General features: G+C 45.1%; 1 protein-coding gene across 1 annotated transcript in view; it reads right to left on the reverse strand.

Annotated features, from left to right (window-relative positions):
- Window positions 1-15,888, reverse strand: part of LOC311243113 (fibroblast growth factor 14-like) — a gene marked incomplete at both ends in the record, with an annotated part of 309,922 nt that overhangs the window by 9,356 nt on the left and 284,678 nt on the right. Inside the window, 3 exon segments of the mRNA XM_084332206.1 lie at window positions 396-487; window positions 490-498; window positions 6,544-6,654. Coding sequence (XP_084188332.1) covers window positions 396-487; window positions 490-498; window positions 6,544-6,654 — 212 coding nt within the window.

Genomic DNA, 15,888 nt, shown 5'->3' on the forward strand with positions numbered 1-15,888 from the left:
GGGGGTGGGAGGGTTCTCATCTTGGCTAGCTCCTCATAGAGGGGTGGGAAGGTGTTCTCATCTTGGCTAGCTCCTCATTTAAGATTCAACATTCAAGAGGTTATTTCATCACATACATACACCGACGGCGGAGGCAACCATGCAAGGTGCTCGGATATTTACTTGTCCGAAAGTTCAACTTACTTGTCCGAACATACTTGGGAAAATAAAGGCTGATTAAAAAAATTATAAAATACAGAGAGAAACACAGTGTGTGTGTGTGTGTGTGTGTATATGCGTGTGTGTACGTACGTGCGTGCGTGCGTGCGTGCGTGTGTGTGTGTGTGTGTGTGTGTGTGTGTGTATGTGTGTGTGTGTGTGTGTGTGTGTGTGTGTGTGTGTGTGAGTGTACTTACAGAGGTGTACAAGTGTCCTTCTCCATTCATGGCAATGTAGAGTCCTATCTTCACAGACTGGATCGCTACGACCCTCAGACCTACTGGGATAGATTAAACAGAGCTAGAGAGAGAGAGAGAGAGAGAGAGAGAGGTAGAGAGAGACACAGAGAGAGACATAGAGAGAGAGAGAGAGAGATAGAGAGAGAGAGAGAGAGAGAGAGAGAGAGAGAGAGAGAGAGAGAGAGAGAGAGAGAGAGAGAGAGAGAGAGAGAGAGAGAGAGAGAGAGAGAGAGAGAGAGAGAGAGAGAGAGAGAGAGAAGGGGGAGAGATAGAGAAAGAAAGAAAGAAATAGAGGGAGAGAGAGAGAAAAAGAAAGAGAGGGGAGAGAGGGTGAGAAAGAGAGAGAGGGGGAAAGAGAGAAAGAGAGAGAGAGAGATAAAAAAGAAAGAGAGGAGAGAGGAGATGAGAGAGAGAGAGAGAGAGAGAGAGAAGATGAGAGAGAGAGAGAGAAGAGAGAGAGGAGAGCGAGAGAGAGGGAAGGGAAGAGAGAGAGGAGAGAGAGACAGGAAAGGGTTATGAGAGAGAGACAGTGGGTGCATCGTTTGTGTGTTTATCAGTGATGGCAAGCCTTACTTGAAAAAAGTAGTAAGCACTACACTACAAGCAACATGGCAAAATAGCTAGCTCACTCGCACTATTTTTTTCTTTTTCTTTTTTTTTTACTTCATGATCAAGTTTCCACCAAACAAACAGGCAGGCAAAAAATTCTCAGTTTGATTGTTTATTATAAAACAAACTGAAACTGGAAACAAGCCCTCTGTCTGGCTTTTTGTGTCATCCTTTTTAACATGTACTTGTATTAATGTACCTTGCGGTACCATGTACAAAATGTAATAAAGTATGAGGAAAAAACTGTGGAAATAAATAAAAGGCAGTGAAACAATAATCAAATAAACACCAAAATATATACTATCTCTATTGGAATGGAGACTTTTCAGCACAGGATAAACTACTGTTTCAACTCAAACCACAGTAGCAAAATGACAATAACGTTTGCCTTTTCTTTTCCCCAGTTAGCTGTTGACAAAAAAGTGCACTGACTTGTGTGCTGTTTGGGAACAGTTGACAATGGTTATGTAAAGCTTTTCATCAGCTCAACTGATGTGTGTTCTCAATTAGTGCTGGACGTGTGGGAAGTTGAGAGCAGCTTTGTTTTTGGCTGACACAGTAAACACTGCGCCGCGCCGCATACTGCTTTTTCCTTCCTGGTTTGCAGAGCCTTGGCCATGACCCGCCCTTGTTACGGTTGGGGGTGATGATGAAGGTGAGAACACAATATGCAGACAAGGGAGAAGGAATGGAGGCAGAGACGTGGGGTGATGCTTAAAAAAGGGTGTTTACTAACTAATCCAAAATACAATACAAACGAAAGGCACCACTACTAACAAAACAACGAAGGAAAACAAGAAAACGACAAGGGTAGACAGGCAAGAACTCACTAGAAATCAACAGGGAAGGCAGGCACGACACAGGGAAAACGAGGAGACAATGATCCCAACAAACCAGAAGCAATAAATACAGACACTAATTACTAATGGAAAACACCTGGGGGAAGAAGACACTAGAACAAATACAATAAACAACAATACCGGAACAAGGACTAAACTAATACAACACACAGAATCAAAATGCCAACACAGAGAAAACCCAAACAGACAACATTTCAAACAAAGACACTAGTTGCCAGAACAAAATATTATTAACATGAGCACGTAGGGTCAATGTTGACTGCAGCTTCTGCAGATGACCGCTAGATGGCGGCATGACCCTGGGGCATTGATTATCCCAGACCTGAGCTGGTCTGGGTGTGTAACAGTACCTCCCCCCCAATGGGGGGCTTCTAGACCCCCGAGAACAACGTCCGGACACGGGTGAAGCAGGAAGCCGGGACCCCGGAACGAACCCAGGGAGAGGACCCGTAGACCTGGGGCCGGGAGCCTGAGCAAAAAACCCAGGAGGGGTATAGCAGCCAGGGGGGCTGAAAACGGGTGCAGAGGCCGGGAGAGGGGGGGTGGGGATGGGAACAGAGACCCGGAGAGTGGGGCTGGATCCGGGGACCGAGGCCCGACGAGGGGGGGTGGGGACGGGAATAGAGGCCTGGAGAGGGGAGGCGGGGAGAGAAGCAAGGAGCAGGAGAGGGGAGCTGGACCCGGGAACCGAGGGTAAGGACCCCGGAGCAGGATCCCGGACGAGAGACCCTACCGCCGCCGGACTAGGGACCGGATCAGGAGAGCCGGAACGGAGGTGCGGCGGCGACGACCCCCGGAGCAGGATCCAACGCAGACCACGGCGAAGACCACGGCGAGGACCAGGGCGCCGATCACGGCGTAGGGCTGGACCAGACGGGGAGCCAGGACCAGTCGAGGAGCCGGGAGCCAGTGTAGCAGCCGGACCAGGTGTAGAGGCTGTGCAGGACGTGGAAACCGGATCGGTCTCGGCGGTGAGGCATGGCATAGGATCCGGAGATGAGGAGCCTGGAGCGGTGACAGCCTGGGCTACGCTGACCGGAACCAGGCTGGCAGCGACGGCCGGATCAGCTGTGGAGGCCTTGTTAGCGGTACTAGCCCCGCTCACCCTCTGAGCCTTGCTAGGCCTCGGAGGTCTGCAAACTGCGGGAGCTAGGCTAACCGTGGGGCCTGAGCCAGCTGTAGGGACTAGGCTACCGGGCGGGACAGTACTAGCTGTGGACATCTGGTCAGCTTCAAGAACTAGGCTGACCGTGAACCTTGAGCCTAAGCTACCAGTGGGGACTGTGCTAGCCGGGGAGGCCTGGTTAGCTGCGGGGGCTAAGCTAACGGGCGGAACTGTGCTAGCTGTGGACGTCTGGTTTGCCTCAGGAACTAGGCTGACCGTGAACCTTGAGCCTAAGCTAGCAGTGGGGACTGTGCTAGCTGGGGAAGCCTGGATAGCTGCGGAGGCTAAGCTAGCAGACAGGGTTGTGCTAACTGTGGACGTCTGGTTAGCTGCAAGAGCTAAGCTAATGGGTGGGGCTGTGCTAGCTGTGGACGTCAGGTTAGCTTCAGGAACTAGGCTGACCGTGAATCTGGAGCCTAAGCTAGCAGTGGGGACTGTGCTAGCTGTGGACGTCTGGTTAGCTGCAAGAGCTAAGCTAACGGGCAAGGCTGTGCTAGCTGTGGACGTCAGGTTAGCTTCAGGAACTAGGCTGACCGTGAATCTGGAGCCTAGGCTAGCAGTGGGGACTGTGCTAGCTGGGGAAGCCTGGCTAGCTGCGGATGCTAAGCTAGCAGACGGGGTTGTGCTAACTGTGGACGTCTGGTTAGCTGCAAGAGCTAAGCTAATGAGCGGGGCTGTGCTAGCTGTGGACGTCAGGTTAGCTGTAGGAACTAAGCTAACGGGCGGGGCTGTGCTAGCTGTAGACGTCTGGTTAGCTTCAGGAGCTAGGCTGACTGTGAGTCTTATGCTAGCTGGCTGGCTGCGTGAATATTAAAGGCAACCAACTTGTGTTCAGCTTTTCGTTCAGCGTTTCTCTGATTGGCCACACGGCCACGTGACCGCCCTAGCACACGCCCTTTTCCGCTGAGAGACGGGGCAGAAGCGCTGGTCGAACCAACGCGCTGCTCGAACCAGTTCAGACAGAGGTGTTTATTTATATTAATAAACATATCTACTAGAAACACTGGTGTTCTGTTGTGTGACTGTACTAAACTCTTCCACCACATGACCGACATTTGACATACAGTACACCTCCTATCTATGTTGGGATTATGTTTGGTCATGACAAAACAATAAAAATCGCTACTGTTAATAATGCTGCCACCACCCACTTCAATGACCAACGCGCTGCTCGAACCAGTTCAGACAGAGGTGTTTATTTATATTAATAAACATATCTACTAGAAACACTGGTGTTCTGTTGTGTGACTGTACTAAACTCTTCCACCACATGACCGACATTTGACATACAGTACACCTCCTATCTATGTTGGGATTATGTTTGGTCATGACAAAACAATAAAAATCGCTACTGTTAGAAATGCTGCCACCACCCACTTCAATGACAGAGCTCTCATATTTGCGAATGCATAAACTATATCTTAAATTATGGCGATGATGACCGACATTTGACATACAGTACACCTCCTATCTATGTTGGGATTATGTTTGGTCATGACAAAACAATAAAAATCGCTACTGTTAGTAATGCTGCCACCACCCACTTCAATGACAGAGCTCTCATATTTGCGAATGCATAAACTATATCTTAAATTATGGCGATGTGTCTAATATGGCTGTCGTGAAGTCATTGATAAGCGACAGCCATATTAGACACATAGCCATAATTTAAGATATAGTTCATGCATTCACAAAATATGAGAGCTCTGTCATTCAAGGGCTTCAACGGAGCGCGGCCGCAGCTGCTGCTGGAGCTGAAGTGATGTACAGTGACGAGTGAATCTGGTAGTTGGTTGTTAAAAACGCGAAACATAATAACGTTACGCTTTCTAGTTCAGCGCATTTCATAACTGTATGGGCTTTGTTTATACTTCAGAGACAGAGGTAGAGGTGATGTACAGTGACGAGTGAATCTGGTAGTTGGTTGTTAAAAACGCGAAACATAATAATCAGTCAGCAGCGCTCCACTGCTACCGCAGCTGAACACAAGTTGGTTGGTACAGCAGCTTAAGTTGGTTGGTAGTGGTACACAAGTTGGTTGCCCGCGCTGCCGCTAGCTCCTTGGGTTTCATTTGGGACGTGGGAGGGGCTGCCGCTTGCTTGCGCGTGGGGGTGGGGGGTCACGGCCAATCAGAGAAAAGCCGAACACAAGTTGGTTGCCTTTAATATTCACGCTGGCTGGCTAGCTGCGGGGGGAAAGCTAGCAAAGGGGGTTGTGCTAACAATGGGGAACCGGTTAGCTGACGTGGCTACGCTAGCTATGGGAACCATACCTGGGATTCGGCTGGTGGGTAGGGTAGTAGCGAGCGACCTAAACTCGTCCACGTGGTCGGCCATAACCCGCATCGCTGGCTCCTGTGTCGGACTCTCCGTTGCGACCTTGTTGATCATCTGGAGCAGGAATACCCACTTGGCAGGTGAGTAATGCTCCAGATCACCGTCCACCATGCTACGGATGATCGTCATGGTATCGGCCACCTTGTCTGCTGTGCTCTTAGATGGTGGCGTCATTCTGTTACGGTTGGGGGTGATGATGAAGGTGAGAACACAATATGCAGACAAGGGAGAAGGAACGGAGGCAGAGACGTGGGGTGATGCTTAAAGAAGGGTGTTTATTAACTAATCCAAAATACAATACAAACGAAAGGCACCACTACTAACAAAACAACGAAGGAAAACAAGAAAACGACAAGGCAAGAACTCACTAGAAATCAACAGGGAAGATAGGCACGACACGGGGAAAACGAGGAGACAATGACGCCACAAAGATCCCAACAAACCACAAGCAATAAATACAGACACTAATTACTAATGGAAAACACCTGGGGGAAGAAGACACTAGAACAAATACAATAAACAACAATACCGGAACAAGGACTAAACTAATACAACACACAGAATCAAAATGCCAACACAGAGAAAACCTAAACAGACAACACTTCAAACAAAGACACTAGTTGCCACAACAAAATATTATTAACATGAGCACGTAGGGTCAATGTTGACTGCAGCTTCTGCAGATGACGCTAGATGGCGGCATGACCCTGGGGCATTGATTCTCCCAAACCTGAGCTGGTCTGGGCGTGTAACAGCCCTATCCTGCCTCTGATTGGCCTACCCGTAATGTTTAGCCCTAACCTTACCCAATCGTGAATCATCATATCTAAACCAACCAACCAACCAATCATAGTGGGTTTTGTCCGGGGAGATTTTTTTTCTTCACAAAATCTTTATTCAGCAGTCCAGTTTGCTTACGCTACGTCACTACTTGGGTCTAAAAATAGCTACACTACATAGAACGCTACTTGGTTCAAAAGGACATCAATACTGAGAGATGTAGTTAAGCTATGTAGCGTGTAGCTATGTACTGCCCAACACTGGTGTTTATGCATATATGTGTGTGTACATGCGTGTGTGTATGCGTGTGTGTATGCGTGTGTGTGTGTGTGCGTATATGTGTGTGTGTACATACAGGAGTTGGTGGTGTCGTCTTTGGTTCCGTCCAGAACACCATCCTGGGTCATCTGGAGGTAGAAACCCTGCTGACAGAATAACCTGGTCACTATGCCCTTCAGCTGTGGTTCTGGGAGAGAGACATAGAGAGAGAGAGAGAGAGAGAGAGAGAGAGAGAGAGAGAGAGAGAGAGAGAGAGAGAGAGAGAGAGAGAGAGAGAGAGAGAGAGAGAGAGAGAGAGAGAGAGAGAGAGAGAGAGAGAGAGAGAGAGAGAGAGAGAGAGAGAGAGAGAGAGAATAACATGGTCACTATGCCCTTCAGCTGTGGTTCTGGTAGAGAGAGAGATTTGATTTTTAAGAGTACTTAATTTTGTACTGTATCAAAAGCCTTTAAAAATGCCTTTTAAAAGACTTTACAGCTACAAGATAAAAATAAATAAACAATACACAACAATGCAAAAATAGAATTTCATATATTCACAATGTTGTTAAACACCAATTCACCATCAATGACATCATAAATGATATTTCCATAACACCATTCCTGAGCAAAAGCCTCCAAATTGGCCATAGCTCTATAAAACCTGAACTCCAGCCAGACTCTAGCCTTCACATTACAACACCACACGAATAATGCATCGTGGTCCAGTTTATCTTCCACTCTGTTTCTCCTGTTTACATAGACTGCAAGCTTAGCTTCCCCCACCAGAAAGTTAAGCAGTTGCCATCTTTTCTTATTATCTTTTTTATATCTTGCTCCAAAAATATAACTGATAACAAAAAAGGTTTCACCAAAATGCACGAAAACGTCGGTGAGCAGCTTAAATAGCCCATAAAGCCTGTTAAAACGCATGAAAAACAGTCTCAGTTAACCCACAGAAAGGACATGTATTCTCCACCACTGGGTTGATGATAGAAACAAAAGCGTTCACTGCTACAGCACCATGCAGAATCCTCCACTAAAGGTCTGCCGTTTTTTTTTTTAAAGGAGGCATGTATAAAACCAGGTTGAGTGTCACTACCTGCACACAGCCTGCTCCCCCATACACTGTCCACTCTGTTATTTAGCCATTTCTTATTGATTATTTTTACACACTTTCTGTACCATGACTTCCTGTTCATTTTGTATAGTGACTCTATCTTTGATAGAAAGCAAAGGACCAGACATCTCGCCCAGTACAGGGCTCAGATACACATTTGGAAACTCCTCCTGTTTGTCCGGTTTTATTGCTCCCTGTCTTCCTATGACTTGCTGTCCTGGAGTGTTGACCGGAGTGTTGGACGTCCCGTGACGAAGGCCGGGAGATTGCGACCCCCTCTGCGTGCCCCCCTGTCTTCGGAGGTCTCGTAGTGGTGACCGGAGTGCCGGATGTCCCGCGATGATGTCGGGGAGTTCGCGACCCTCTCTGCGCCACCCCCCTTCCCCCTGTCTCCGGCTGTCCCTGAGCAACGACCGGAGTGTTGAATGTCCCGTGACTAAGACGGGGAGGACGTGACCCTCTTGCGCCGCCCCTGTGCCTCAAATAGATCCGCTATCAACTCTATCTTTAATCTTTCAAAATGTTCAGTTGCTATCGCTATTAGCTCTATCTTTAATTTTTCAAAATGTACAGTTGCTATTGCATGCACTCATCTGTGTTTCACCACACACATGAGTGCATGCTTACCAACTGTCCGTCTGCAACACTACTATCACCGACATCTAAGAAGGGAGATCCCCCCTTGAACGGCCCTTCTAAGGTTTCTCTCCTCCACATTGCCTGTGGAGCTTTTTTTCCCTATTGTTAGGTTTTAGTGAGTTTTTCCTTACCTTCGCGTGGGGTATGTCTGGGAGTGCTTGCATTCTTTCATTTATTTGCATTCATCTAAAAAATGTTTGGACCCTATGGTGTTCTTGTTCTGTTCTTGACTTATTGTTATGTTGTCTTCTTGACTTGTTTAAAGAAGACCTGTACGGCCCATGGGGACATCAACGTGTGTTGTCGGGCCCTATAAATAAATTTGATAAGCTAAGCATGCCCAGTTCCTTGACAGTCAACCTCTGTCTCCAGAGATCCAGCATCCTTGTTGCATAGTGCTGTGACCTCAGGCCCAATAAAGAACACACAGCCTGAGCATCTTTTAACTCTGGTCCTGCTGTGTCTACCAGTCGTCCCAGGTGTACTACTTCTGTAGCACACACCAGTCCAGTCAGCCCAGGGCTGGCACTGTCGCTCATGTCCATTCTTGCACCGTGGACAAGAGGCTCCTCCAGTAGCCAGTGCAACGAGTTAGTAGAAGCAGTTCTTATACACTTGAAAAGTGCCCATGACTTAAAAATCCCCTGATAAAAAGGAGGAAGTGCATTTCGTTTTAAAGTCATAGGGTCTGTTAGAAACAAAGACACATCAAGACCAAGACTAATAACTTTCTTAAGAATAAACTAAATATTTTGGTCCTATCAGATATCGCTGTATGAACTGTAACCTTAAAGTCGCTGTCCTAACAGAACACTCTGAGGAACCCAGTGCAGACGATCCCAGAAGAAATTCACCATATTTGCCTGCAACTGCACCAGCATACCATAAGGAGGCTCCACACATGCCAACGTATGCCACAAGGTAGAAGCTATAAGGTTGTTTATTATCAGGACTCTGCCTCTATAGGAAATCTGAGGCGACAGCCATCTCCACTTAAACAGCCTTCCTTCTACTTTCTCCACCACATTATCCCAATTTTTTTGAACAAACGTGTCTTTTCCAAGGTACACTCCTAAATATCTAAAAACATCCCTTTTCCAGGTCATGCTTTGAGGTAACACAGGTAATCTGCTACGCCAGTTACCAACAGCTAAAGCCTCTTCCTCCAATTTATTTTGGCAGGGGACACAGCCCTAAAATTGTCAGCAATTCTCTCCAATATACTTACATCATTTAGATTTCTTTTTACAAAAACAACTACATCATCAGCATAAGCAGACAAAACAATGTTCTCTTGGAAACCTGGTATAGCTAACCCCCTCATCTTATTCCTCAATTCCAGGAAGGGGGTCAACATGGGTTCCAGAGAAATTACATATAACATGCCAGACAGAGCGTAGCCTTGTCTAATGCCCCTCTGTACTTCAAAAGAAGCACATAGAGCACCATTGGACTTTAACACACTCTCAATGTTCTGATACAACACTTTAACCATAGCAATGAGACCATCGCTGAACCCAAAACTCTCCATAATCCTCCAGAGATAATTGTGTTCAACGCGGTCAAATGCTTTCTCCTGATCTATTGAAATAAGACCAGTATTCAAGCCCAATGGTTCAGAGACATCCACAACATCACAAATTAAATATACATGATCTAATATTGACCTGCCAGGTACACAATATGTCTGATCCTGATGCAGGATCTGGTCCATTACTTCTGTCTGACGGTTTGCTAAGGTCTTTGACAGAATCTTATATTCGGTGCATAAAACTTACACAGGCATCCAGTTCCTGATGTCTTGTTAAGTCCCCTTTTTTGGCAGCAAGGTTATCACTGCTCTGCGACAGGAAAGCGGCAAAGCACCCTCATCCAGACTTTCATTGAAAACCTTGAGAAGATCATCTTTCACAATGTCCCAAAAAGCTTTGTAAAATGCCACTGTCAAACCGCCAATACCAGGGGCTTTACTGCCATCCATGCTCTGTAAGGCAGAATAGAGCTCTGATGAGTCCAAAGATCTCTCAAGCAGCACATTAGAGTCCTGTGATACCTAAGGTAATCCTTAAAAAAAGGTCTGTAGAAGGACATCATTTTCAATGTACTCACTGCTATACAAAGCAGAATAAAACTGAACAGCCCGTTTCCGGATCTGACTGGCATCAGTGATGTCCTGCCCCGTCTCTGACAGAAGAGATTGAATGAATTTGTTCTGTCCATTCTTCTTCTCCAGACCGAAGAACAAAGCTCCTTGAGCTTTCACACCTAGCAGGTCTACTAAAGCCATTTTCTTTTATTAAGGACTTCAAATTGTCCTTGAGTTCCTGTGGACCCAAACATTTTCTCAAGGTCTACTATCTCACTATCTTAAATCCCTCATAGAGGTAGTGATGTCTCTAGTCACATTGAGAGTGTGTTGTTGACAAAGCATTTTAATTTCTATTTTGCCACAGTCCCACCACTGCCTAAGTCTAAGATAAGAAGAAAAAAAATTCCCTACTCCTAAACATGTCCCAAAAAAAGGCAAAAACATCTTTAATTTCTTCCACCCGAAATGACATCTGGTCATAAATCAATATTTTTCAGACTGTTGTATAAAAGCAGCGATTTTTATTTCAAACGTATTCAAGTATTAACATCATAAACATGTCACAACAGCATGTAGAATGTATATTATCATCAATACATTAGTTTAGCAATAGGTTAAAAGTGTTATTCGATATGGCGGTTAGGTGGCCGAGCGGAGATTGCGTTCGTCACCAGCCCCGGAGCTGTGAGCTGGATTCCCAGCTCCGGGGTTGTCACCAGCTTGGCTGGCCGTCTGCACTAATACAATTGGCTGTATTAGAGGGTGGGAGAAGCTGGCGGGGTGGGTCCGGGTTGTTGTAAACAGCGACTCCTACAGTTCGGTCGGGGCGCCTGCTAAGCGCGGATAGGACTCGAGGGGGATAGTATGGTCCTCCCACACGCTACGCCCTCTCGATGAGAATCCGCGCTGCCAGGTGAAAAGAAGCGGTGATTGGCTGGACGTGTGTCGGAGGAAGCACGTGGTAGCCTCCACTCTCCCAGATGATCTGACTGTGGGGGGTAAGTGCGCAGCGACCAGGAAGGGACTGGGAATTGGCATACGACTAACATTGGGATGGGAGAAAATCGGAGGAAAATGGAGGGGGGAAAAGACCAATAAAAAAAAAAAAAAAAAAAAAAAAAGTGTTATTCGATAGATTAAACTTTTTGATTTGGTCAAGTCTGTTTCGCGAGGGTGACCATTTTGGATATTTTGAACCATGGGAATTGTAGGCTTTTTGCGGCCATTTTGTAGCAGACTTCCACAGGTCTGGTTCTGCGTTGAAGGTTCATGGAAGATTCTATGGGGTTCAAGGTTCAGAGTTCTGTATGAATTATTCCAATAACTGTTATTATTCGGGATAATAAGCCACAAAAGGTAAAGTTTTTGACAAATATTGAAAGGCAGTTAGTTTCTCTTCCCTATTGTTAACATGTAGGAACAATTAGATCTGAAATTAGTTTCAAAATGGTTGCACTGTGGGGAAAATAAAAAAGTACAGTAGATTACAGTAGATTTCATTATCTGTTCTTATGCACGCCTGGTGATACTAAATCCAAATTGAACTCAGGCATTAGAAAGATAATATATGTATATATATATGTGCGAATTGGCTATAATAAGGTAATTTATAAGCCTCCTATTCTATATTCTATAATAATATTTCAAATTGCATTGGTCCGGATGGGAGAATTCAGTACTGTATCTACAGAACCTTCTGTTTAATCATCTTCCCTTTATTAATTTCCTTAGATTTTCTGTACACATGATCTCAAGAAGGTACTGAATGAGATCAGTGGCAGTTTGGTCATTATTAGCATGGTGTTATTCACTGTCAAAGATGCAAAGAAAAATCATAATTCATATTCTCCTTTGTTTCATCACAATTTAAGCAAGCCTAGTAATAGACACAATATATACTGTGAATACATTCCCTGAGGTCCATAGATGTCCCTAGATACCAAGAATATGTAAATGGACCTTGTAGAAGTGGAGCAATATTACATTTACCTATGTGTAGAAGGGTGGATTATCCCTACTTTATGAGAGTAGATGTACACTGTCACCAGGTAGTGGGAACACAGCAGATCTGGGTCCGGCTGAGTCCCCGACTGTAGTGTAGGGGTATTAGAATTGGGATTTAGCAGAGGGAGCGGATGGGGCCTAGGGTTTACTAACCTAGGGGTGCTGCGCTGGTCCTTCTTGCCCTCCAGGGCGACTTACAGTAATTCCCCAAACACCCACACTTCCCCTAATACTTCCCACACCCTCCCACACCCGGTGGCAGTAGTGATAGATGATATAATTTCTCCCCAAAGCAGTACCTTTCCTTGTTGATGAACGGAGACCTGTCCAGAACACCTGCCCCAATGATACATAGGCCGTGGATAAGAAGGGGTTAAGCAGTAATGCACATTAATGGCCACGCACACAGTGATCCCATTTGTACGCCTCTCCTTTTATATAAGTTAGCATGCAATCATTACAAGGCACAATGCATGGCACTTAGATCTTACACGTGTAGAAGGGTTAATATTAGAGGTGGGCATAGATAATTTTTTTTTATCTAGATTAATCTATCTGCAATCCTGGATTTAATCTAGATTAAAATGGCTCAAAAAAATAAAAATAAATCTGCCGAAGGCATTCAAAATATGTGTGTTCTACCCAAATAATGACCAGAAGTAAGTCCTTACTTTTTCTTTCCTCCTTATGTTTCTCAGGCCAGGTGGCCCATTACACCATGAGCCCATCTCCCGTTTCCAAAATGCATTACAGACTGTTTGAAAAAGCTGTTTTGCTATGATAATTGGTAATGAAATATCAAAATAATGTTCAATAAGATGTACTTGTGTTTAATAAGTTGTTTTATTCAGAAGTTAACACAAATAAATAATATTACCAGTACAGTACAGTATCTAGCACACTCTCAGGAGCAAAACAGAAAGAAGCATTTCAAACTTGAACTATGTGACATGGCTTGACTCAATCAGTCCAATCTCTATTTCTCCTTCTTCCACCAGTCACTCAGGCAGACCAGCTTGTTTTATGTAGCGGTGTCTACTTATAGTGCCTATAATATTTTTCCCGTTGGGTGCCAGACAGGGCCAAACCCTGCCAATGCAAATCAACTGCTCCAGTGGAGTTGCTCAGTGGCCAATGGTGTCAACTAGTCAGTAGCGGCTGCTGGTTCTCTCTCCACTAGGGGCGCTATACCAAAACATTTTGCAAACATGTACAGTACCACGCAACCGACTCATGGCAAGACGTGAGCGATTCGACTCACGCTCACGGCAATGAATCGGCTCTTATGAACGAGTCGCTCAGCTGTTACTACAACAACACACAACCAGTCAAATAAAGTATAGTCTAATTCACAACTTGAAACACAATATATAAATAGAAAAGTTAGAAACAAAACTCGCTCCGTCTCCAAACACACGCAGATCTCTCCCTCTCTCCTTCTCTCTCTCACACACAGCGCGACGTGGAATCGATTCGTTACACAATCAGACCTATTATATACCAAGAATAACTTCAGTATGAGTACAGGGCTGTACACATATTTTGCATATTGTTAAACGAGCCAAGGCTAGCTATTAAACTATCGATATGAATCGAAAATCTGGGACCCTGATGTAAACAAGACAAACGTCTTTCTCTGGTCTGCATCCCCTTAACAATTGTGTGTATTGAGCCGTACTGTATTGTACCCATTCTGCAATCTGTTAATAAAGTTTTCATTCATTCATTCATTCAAACATAGACGATATTGAACAAGCCATAATCCACGTATTTTCAATCCAAAAGAAAGAGAGAGAGAGAGAGAGAGAGAGAGAGAGAGAGAGAGAGAGAGAGAGAGAGAGAGAGAGAGAGAGAGAGAGAGAGAGCGAGAGAGAGAGAGAGAGAGAGAGAGAGACTCACTGTTTAGTTGACACGTCCAGGGCAGGAGGGCTTGCCTTGATAAAGTGTATAATCCACTGTTGATGTATTCCAGACCACTGTCCACTGTGTCCAGACTGCATCCGCCATATAGCTTGTTAGCCAAGTGTTAGCTTGTTAGCAGTTAGCACCACACAACACAAGTACTTCATTCCTTTGTCCATTTCCGCGTCGAACAGACTGCAAACTACCTGGCGTTCTATCGCCATGCTCTAAGACAAACTCTAACCTTAACCAACTTTGAAAGAGTGCCTAAGCTTAACAGTCTAAAGAACTTGCAGTCACGGCACGCTCTAAGACAAACAGCTGCATCTCACAACAACACAACTATCTCTACCACCAACGGACCAACCTAGGAATAAGCTAGAATTGGAACATTAGAAATTGGATTCGGCCAATCAGAGATCGTCTCTGTGAAATTCTGCTACGGAAAAAAATACTGGCGTCGGCCAATCAGAGAGCGTCTCCGCGAAATGCGGCTACAGAAATTATTGACGCTACTGGCTAGACCGCTTCAAATCGCGCCCGGATTCCAACATAATAGTCATATTTCAACGCACAACGCGTTACGCACTGATTGGCTGCGACGGATACAGCGATCAAACCGTGACGCGCACTCAGAGCGCTATCGCGTCTAGCCCGGGCCGAGAAATACAAAAAAAGAATAAAAAAAAAGAAAAGTGAGTCACTTCCTGTTCAAGAAAACGAGTTTTTTTTTTTTTATATAATAACGTTATATTGTGCATTGGAAACACAAACATACTTAAAATGAGTAAATATAATTAATTTTAAACATGTTTATATTATTTATAGGGCTATAAAACAAAAAACTAAAAACTTATTTTTCTTCTTCTCTCATATAACCAGGGTAGGGCCTGAGGGGGGGCGGCGCCCGAGCGCCCCTAGTGGCAAGCCGCCACTGCAACTAGTGCACTGCAACCTTGCCCAAGCCCGACGGGGCCCTACCCGATCCGACGGTTCGGGCTGGGTAGGGCTTTGTTTTTAAATAAATAATTCGGGCTCGGCCGGGCCGGGCAGTGCCCTCTTTAAAAAAAATCTTTTTTATTGCGTCTTTTTTATTTTTTTTTCATGCTCGCTATACTCATATAACTAGGGTTATAGGATAACCTTAAGTTTCTGTTTCATTTTCGCGTAACATAGTGCTGTCATCAGAGAGTGAAAGCCTCGTGTCTGAGGAGTCAAGATGTATAGGTTAACAAATAAAATAGTCAAGGGAAAGTTGCATTTTTGGAAACATTTGGATGTCTCCCTCCGCAGCCTGGAGGGAGAACTCGAGGGGAGCGCTCAGGTGGATGATGAACAAATTAACCAGACCGAAGTGGCATAGGTTGAAGTTGGAATATAGCCAGTTGGCGAATGTTTTAATTTGTTCTTGGATGTATGTAGCCGGTTGGCGAAGTTTTGTTAACGTTGTTCAACGCCTTGCTGACATCAACACAGCGAAGTGGTGAGTTTGATTATTATTATTTGCTGGTGTGGGGTCGCTTTGCTGCCCTGTTCTGTTGCGCTTTCATTATATAAATGTTGCTCTGCTCGAAATCTGATTTATGTTTTCTGTTTGTTTGTATAGAGGCTATTGTGTCGTGTGTGTGTTTGTGTGTCAAAGAAGATTCCATATAGCCTTTACGAGGCTGCCGTGTGAGTCAACGCGAGTG

Source organism: Notolepis coatsorum (assembly GCF_963971535.1).
Source record: "Notolepis coatsorum genome assembly, chromosome: 1".
Lineage (NCBI taxonomy): Eukaryota > Metazoa > Chordata > Actinopteri > Aulopiformes > Paralepididae > Notolepis > Notolepis coatsorum.